Source organism: Falco punctatus (assembly GCF_963210335.1).
Source record: "Falco punctatus genome assembly, chromosome: 5".
In the NCBI taxonomy this organism is placed as follows: domain Eukaryota; kingdom Metazoa; phylum Chordata; class Aves; order Falconiformes; family Falconidae; genus Falco; species Falco punctatus.
The window spans coordinates 91,205,705-91,213,794 of record NC_137584.1 but is presented as its reverse complement, the minus strand read 5'-3'; the positions used below and the strand labels follow the sequence as shown (position 1 = coordinate 91,213,794).

The following is an 8,090-nucleotide window of genomic DNA, read 5'->3' as shown; positions in this document are numbered from 1 at the left end:
CAGCAGCACCGCCGCCGCCAACGGCGCTGCCACCGCGCCGGGGCTGTCCCCAGCTCCCCCTGCCCGCGGGCTGCGGGGGGGGGGGCGATCCCCTGGGAGCGGAGCCAGCCGGGAGAGCTGACCCGCACCCCGCGAAGGGACACCCCGCCCCGCACGGGGGCTGCTCGGAGAACCCGGCGCGGGCGGCGGCAGCGGGACCCTCGGCGCTGACGTGCCCCGGGCAGCGCCGCGGGGAGGGGCCGGACGGCGCCAGCTGGGACGTGGGAGCCGCGTCTGCTCTTCCTTCGCTTCCGCGCACGCCAACCGCCTTTGCTGTTGCTCCGTCAAACTGCCTCTATCGCCACCCACGAGGGGTTTTTCCATCTTGTTTTCTCCCCCCCCGCCCTTGTGCTGAGGAGGGGGGTGCCAGAGCGGCTTGGTGGGCCGCTGGTGCCCCGCCGAGGTCCCCCCGCCCCACCGGGCAGCGCGCCCGCAGGAACCCGGAGCCCCCGCCGAGCCCAACAGGGCTGGCACCCCTCTCCGTACGCCCCCGCCGTGCCCCAGGCGGCCCGGCCGAGAGCTCCGCTCCGCTGGGGAAGGGGCGCCGCGGAACAGCTCGGTGCAGCCCGGCCGGGCTTAGCGCAGCTGCCGCCGCAACCGCCGTGCGAGCAGGGGGCTGCCAGCGCGCCCTACGGCGGTACCGCCGCTGCACCGCCGCCAACAGCGCGGGCAAACGCTGCTCCCCGAGCACCTACGGTCGGGAAACGAGCCTGGGAGGGGGCCGGGGCTCTCCGGAGCGGCACGGCGTCGTGAGCCCGGGCCAGCACAACTTAACACCGCCCCCCCTGCAGCAGCTCCGCGGGTGCGCTGCCCCGCTAGCGAGCGGCGACACACCGAACAGCTGTTGGCAAAGCCCCCGAGAGCAGCCCCCGGGGGGTACAGATGAGGAGAGAAAAAAACCCGAGAAGCACGCTCTACCGGGTAACAGCCAGAGGCTGCTGCTGTCAGGAATCTGGCTCAGTGCCCCCTCGCTCCCAGAAAACACAGCTCACACACTTCCAGACGGTGGTGGGGTTTGGGTTTGTTTTTTCTTTCTTTTTTTTTTTTTTAATAAAAGACAGCTTCCAGCTACCTAGTCATTACTGTGCTGTTTGTGCAGGACAAACAAACTTTAAATACAAAAATGCACAAGGCAAGTTGAAACAAGCTGCTTGTTTCGAACTACTCAGCAGTGCGGGCTCTAGCACTTACTTGCAATGGCTTTACTCTTTGTACAATCAGTTCTATGTAGCAATGATTGTATATAAAGAATATAGTACATACTGTTTTGTCCATTTACAAGAGAAAAAAATAAATATTTTCCATTCTTATTATACATTAACACTTCAGTAGAAAGTTACAGCTGTTGTGTTGGCGTGACCTGCAACTTCAGGAGGAAAAAGAACATGCATACATATCTATTAAGAACTCTAAACAATGACTTTGTAATAAATTACAGAGGATAGATACCAGCCAACAGAATACCGATTTTCTGAATTCAGTACATTGGTGATTCTTGTTCCAAAGAACAAAGGAAAAAACCCAACCAAACCAAACAAAAAACCAACCCCAAACTTGCAAAATACAAGCGCTAGTAGCTTGTGTTATGTAAATAAGACAAACCATGTACGATAAAGCCTTTTCTTCAAATGTTTGTGAATAATAGGCTTGTGGTTTTAGGCAAAGAAGATTAAGTAGTTGAGCTGGTCCTTGCACCCTTCACACATAACTAGCACCGTAAAGATGCAAGGGCCTCAGCAAACACCTAAATTTCATGCTTAAGAACGAAAGCATGCATTTTGTAGAGTTTGTGCATGGTACCTATTCTGTTTATTAAGGTTACAGTGCAAGAAAGATTCTCAGACACTGAGGATGTTTCTGTAATTCTGCTAAAATTATTATCAACATTTCTAAAGTTTAGCCTGTGTGAGATTAATGAAAAAAAATCATACTGGTGCCTCACCTTTGACTGCTATACACAGACACTGCATCACTAAACTGGCAAATGAGAAAACAATGGCAGCAGCCTAAGTGTGCCATGAAGTGGGGAGGAAAAAAAAAAAAAAAAAAAAAAGAGAGGAGTTAATATGCATTGCAGTTTACTTAAAAATATATAGGTATTTTAAAATGGCACAAAGCTTTGTACAGGTGGATGTGGATGTATCAGTGCAAATACATATAAATGAGGTACCAATTTATTCAGGCCAGATCTAATTATACGTATCTTACAATCACACTCTTAAATTTCCTGTTGTCAGCTACAGGCTGACAACTTGTAGCACTGAAGTAAAATCAAAGTCAAAACAATTTTTCAGCATATTCAGCATCAGATCATTGCAACTTCCCTACAATTTAGTTTCTGAGCTTCCACTCCCTCCCAGTCCTCAGATGGCTTGGTTTTCTGTTATTTTTAAACACATACTTAGTGTTAATACTTCATTTTCTTTTTCAAGATTTGCAACTTGATTATAGGAAAAAGTTAAAACTGTGTACGTAAATTGGAACAATAACTGGCTATTTTACCATTGTTTGAAATTTTAACAAGTACTGCCAGGAAGGAGAAACACTGTTATTGCTATTCGGGGACCGCAAATAAACCAACCTGAAGGCATGGACAGCACTGTTCCAGTGGTGGATGTTAGATACAACATGGCATTCTGCCTACAATTAGTCCTTTTGCATTTGAACACTCTTCAAGTTATCCACAGCTTTCTCGTCCAGGCAACTATGATGACATTTACATGGAGATATGGATTTAAAGTGGCTAACTGTGGGGCACACACAGCTTTTCAGTTCTGGTAATTCTTTCTTGAGCCGTTCCAGCTGCTCCACTTGGAATATATTTGGTTGTTCAGGATTAGAGTCGTATATCCTGAATAAACGAGAAAAGAAAAAGCGCTGATCAGCCTGACGGATCTCAGGTAGACTAGATGAAGGCACTGGGTCTTTTTCCCTACTAGAGTAAAATTAGGTATCAGCAAGTCAGTAAGAACAGTATGTTTGAGGTCAGTACCTTAAGTTTTGCCACTCATCTTGCAATATCAAATGGTATTCCTTTTAAACAATGGTTAATGTTTCATTGGATAGACTAATAAGCTACCCACTGGCATTTACCTCACTTACTCTTCTGAAAAAATGTTATTTTACAGGTGGCAAAGGCAGTGAAAAGCAGAGTTCCAGGCTTCAAACTTAAAAGCCTAAGAAATTTCAGAGACTGACATTATTTGTGCAGACCACGATACACTGCTTGTACCTCACGCTGAACAGAGTTCATACTTCCTGCTTAACAAGTATTTCACCACCACTCCCAGTTCAGAACCATTTTTTTTAAAAAATTACCATTACAGTATTAGGTGACAAGTAAAAACCAGAAAACCTCATCTTTAGTCATACCCAATGCAAATTTAACTACCTACACTACTTTAAATAGTGTATCTGCTTTTCACTTTCCTTTTTTCACACACGTAAACAAAGCTGTGGGACATGATTGTCAACATCGTACCAGATTGTCCGAATCCAAAACACATTTTGAGTTTAATGGCACAGGCACTGAGCGTAACTCAAGCGCTATTTTGGTGTAATACATTATAAAGCAAAAGCATTCGTGTTCCTGTAAGCTAGCTTTGCTACAGCACTTACTGTGGCAAGGATACATCCTGATCTCCCAACATTGACTTCTAACACCAGTACGTTATTTAGTTCCAAATTGCAAATCCTGGCATCCAGTTCCCCTCTCCTGCAGCTATCGCGCTTACACAGTTTCAGGTATTGCACATCTCCAGGTTTACCTCCTTCAAATGAGAGCTGCTGGAAGAAATCACCATGGCTTCTGCCTTAGTCTTTTATGAATATTTGTAATTTTCACTTACAATTCCTTCAAGAAAGTGGTTAGTTTTTATTGCATCATCCTTTCTCTTTCATACCATAACTTCAAGCTATGTCCAAAAGGGACACAGCGTCACAACAAAAACAATGGACGGCTACATGATACAGTGCCGGGTGCCTTTTTATGCTGGCAAGACAACTTTGAACTGTTGGCAAGTCCAAGCCATCAAAAATAATATGCAGCTTGAAGAGTCATATAGAAAATGGGATTCAAATGAGGAAACACTTCTGCAGGAAATACAGATATGGATCACATTCCCTACAGTAAGATCAAAGATAGTCTCTGTAAAGAAACTCCTAGAAGCGAGGACAAACGCTGTCTGGTCCTACGGAACACGCACAGAAGGCACAGCAGTTACCTGCACAGCACCTATAAGCTAACACAGGCCAAAGACAGGACCGAAAATTGCCTCACAGAAGATACCTGCAAAATAAAAGCCCAACCGCCCTTCCTTCCAGGATGCAGGCACCACCTGTGCTTTGTTGGCTAGGTTAGCTGACACAGGACAAATTTCTCTATGCATTCAAGAGAAAGCACTGAAATTAGAAGATAGTTTTCTATATAGCAACACACTTTAGAAACTGCCAATCAAGTACCTCCCATCACCCAGACACCAGAAAAGCAAAGGCATATTTCTAAGCCACTTGTTCCTAGAGCGTGGCTAAAAATGTTTTAAGCCGCTTCTGGCAAGTATTTTATTAGGTTTTTACTAGGACAACCATTAATTCTGTAATTCTTGCCTCATACTCAGTTCTTTGCAATTGAGATTTTGGACAAGTCCAACCCTTCAAGCTCCTTTCACACACTCCACTGGAACCAGTCTGCTCCAGTGTACATACAGTGTTTCTTCTAAATCAAAAGCAGGGAAAACCATCTGAAGCAGAGCTACCCTTGCACCTCGGAATTTCTGGTCCCCCCTCTTCGTTTGGGTCCACAAAAGTACACCAGCAGTTGGCAAAAACAGAAAACGGCTCCAGGACTTCTCTTAACAAATTATTTCCAACATCACTATCAAGATAAGGAATAAGCTCTCATCTCCCTATCCTTCACTCTTCAACAGGACAATTATTTGTAAGTAACTATGCACCAAAGTTCCTCCATTTGACATCCTATCAGTATGCAAGCCCTGCAGAAGACTGGGAAGTCCTCCAAATCCTACTGTTTTAAACTAGCACTTTCTACAAAAAGCCTTGCAGGACATTCCAGGGTTATGCAGCGGGCACAGAACTGACGTGCTTCGCTCCCCTCAGGTGTGTTTGCAGCCCCTGAAAACACATACATCCAGCAAGTGTCAGTCACAGCTGGTTTTCTTCACTATTGCTTGGTCCAAAAACCAAGAGTCAGCAGCACCAAAACACTGCTTTCATGCTTAGAAGGTTTTCTGAAGCTTTTGCTTAAAACTTTTCGTTTTTCTTTATGTCTCAAGGTAAGCTTGAGTTTACTTTGCAATTCACAAAGGAAGACTTCAGACTGCCACTGTGTAACATCTTAATTCAATCACTGAGTAGATTAAACTACAAATCAACTAATACTAGTTAACTTCCTACATATATCCACAGTGTTACTTATTTAAATAACATTCAGTTGCAGGCAAATAAAATGGTGCAAATTTGGACAGTCTTCTAGTTTTGAGAAGTGTTTTGAATGCTTTTGCCTTTATTGCCACTTAAATTTGTGTTAGTTTTGGGAAGTTACTAACGCTGATAAAGCACAGAGCTTTTGTCCGGAGTCTGCAAATGCAACGTGCAGCCACAAGGAACTGTAGTGTTTAGAGAGGAGACAGGCACACTGAAGATTCTCATGGAAGAGCTTCCACCATAGATGTTGGAGGATTACTGTTTATAGTATTTTCATGCAGCTATGTGTATTATTCAGCAAACAGAACTCAGACCATGTAAAGTGAACTAAAAAAACCCCAAAGATAATGCAAGTGTAAGTTAGCACCCACCTCCTCTCCACATTGGTATTTAATATACAGCCAACTGGTGTACAAACGTAAGACTGCACTGTTCTTACTGAGTTAAGCACATTCAAATGCAGAAATATTTCCTGGATAAGCTTTGTAAACAGGCCAGGAGAAAAATACCAGATAAATCACGCCACAAATCCTGCTTTACAATTCATTACTTTTGCCAATCCAGAGAATTTTACTGCAATAGGTTAATGTTTCTTCTCTAAACAAGCGTTTCAAGCATGAGACGTAATTTTCTGTGTGAACAGAAGATACCCAGCCACGTACCTGAAGTACTTTTCTGGATTAGGGCCCAAATAGAAGCCCTGTGGGCAGAGATAGCAACTTGTCTGTAGGTTGCCCTTTTAACATAAGCAGTTTATTTTTGAGCGCTGAGATGAATGCTAGTTAAACATAAGAAAAAAGCAGAATATTGTCCTGGCAACTGCACTAGGCCATGCGATTGGTTCCACGGCTTCGGGTATGTCTAGTAATTTGCAGCCCAAGTGGAGAAAGGACCAGATGGGGTGGGGAGGCGGGGGGATTCTTTCCTCTGCCCCAGTGAGGTTGCTCTTTTAATAGCATTGACATTTGTAAGCTTTTTGGATTTAGTCTTGCAGTTTTTCGCCATGCAAAACAAACTCAAGACCTCCTACCTGCATTTTTTTTTGCCCGACACTTGATACCAGCAACTTTTGGCATTCAGGACACTGTTTTCCTGCCATCTTCACAAGTGGCTACAATGTTTTGCTCAATTCTACATGGACAATTAAAGTTCGGAAAAAATAACTTAGAGAAATCATCTCTACCCAGATGGTTCATACTCTTTGAATAATTACTGCATGCAATAACAATAACTAAGGCCCATATCCAAGCAGCCTAAAAGCTGTATTTGCTTCCTAGCTTATTCAGACAAATAACTGTTATTAAGATGGTTTAAGTAAAGGTCTAGTAAACAGCAACACAAAACACCAGGCACAGCGATTTTTTGATAAACATCTGCACTTGGCCTTAAGTCCAGAGAACAAAAATTCTGCAGAAGCCATGGAAGCAGCACATCCTCATTCAGTCCTGGAAATATTCTGGAACTTGAAACTGCAACTGTAGCATAAATTCACCTTACACTCATAAATGGGTTACTGCTGCCCCTACTTATTTCTAGACCTTGAAACACACACGTACATCACTCTCTCTCTCAATACTGGAGTTCTGCTTCACAGTAGTTTTGAATTTATTTCTAAACTTCAAACAGCACAGAATACAGATGCTTACCCCATACGTAAACTTTTGACAGTGTGAAGTCTTGATATTAACTTCATACACTCAAATAGAATCATTTAGGTTGGAAAAGACCCTCAAGACTGTAAAGCTCACACTGCCAAGTCCACCACTAAACCACGTTCTTAGGCACCATGTCTACACGTCTGTTAAACACCTCAGGGATGGTGACTCCACCACTTCCCTGGGCAGCCTCTTCCAGTGTTTGACAACACTCCTAGTGAAGAAATTTTTCCTAATAAGCAATTTAAACATCCCCTGGCACGACCTGAGGTCATTTTGTCTTGTCCTATCACTTGCTACTTGGGAGAAGAGACCAACACCCACCTCACTACAGCCTCCTGTCAGGTAGTTGTAGGTGGTTTCAAAAGGCTCCCTCTTTACCCAGCAACTCCACTGTGAATGGGAACACTCGCTGCCAGGTTTTTAGATTTAGACATGCATCCAGGACTTGCAGGTACCACCTGCATTTCAAAATGTCCAGCTTGAGATATCTGGTGAAAATTCTGGTGCAATTTTCAGGAAGTGTCATGTTCCTTCTAAGGAACCTATATTAAGATTAGATTTAATTCTACTCAGACAATTAGTAAATTCTGAAAAATAATCAAGAATTGTAAAGGAACATTCCAGTATTTGTTCTGGCCTACAGAAAAAAAAAAGGTCAGTAACATTTAGAAATTATAGTTAACAAGCCTGCAACAATTATCCCAAAACAAAGTAATTGTTTGCCTCTCAACTGCAGTTTGTAGCTTGAAAAAGAAAGAAAAAAATGCACTACTGTACTACTGTTTTTTAAACAGCTTTGAAATTGATATTAATTTTGGGGTTTATCTCAATGAGGTGGAAAGATGTCAACAAGGTGGAAGAGAGACATACAGGGGAAAGGCTATGAGAGGAGAGATGATTACTATTAAGAATCTAGATGGTCTAAATTGTGCAGGAAGGCTAAAATTTTTT

At 43.6% G+C, this 8,090-nt stretch overlaps 1 protein-coding gene across 6 annotated transcripts in view; it reads right to left on the bottom strand.

The window, feature by feature from the left end:
• Positions 1 to 1,059: 1,059 nt before the first annotated feature.
• Positions 1,060 to 8,090, bottom strand: part of GPCPD1 (glycerophosphocholine phosphodiesterase 1) — a 46,837-nt gene continuing 39,806 nt past the window's right edge. For 2 of the 6 annotated variants that reach the window (XM_080388599.1, XM_080388598.1), the window contains exon 20: positions 1,060 to 2,890. In XM_080388599.1, the coding sequence (XP_080244725.1) occupies positions 2,686 to 2,890 (205 nt within the window). In that variant the 3' untranslated portion in view covers positions 1,060 to 2,685. Of the gene's footprint in view, positions 2,891 to 3,658; positions 3,826 to 6,511; positions 6,613 to 7,460; positions 7,682 to 8,090 lie in introns of those variants that run through there. The other 4 variants (XM_080388601.1, XM_080388600.1, XM_080388602.1 and 1 more) reach the window with 4 other exon arrangements.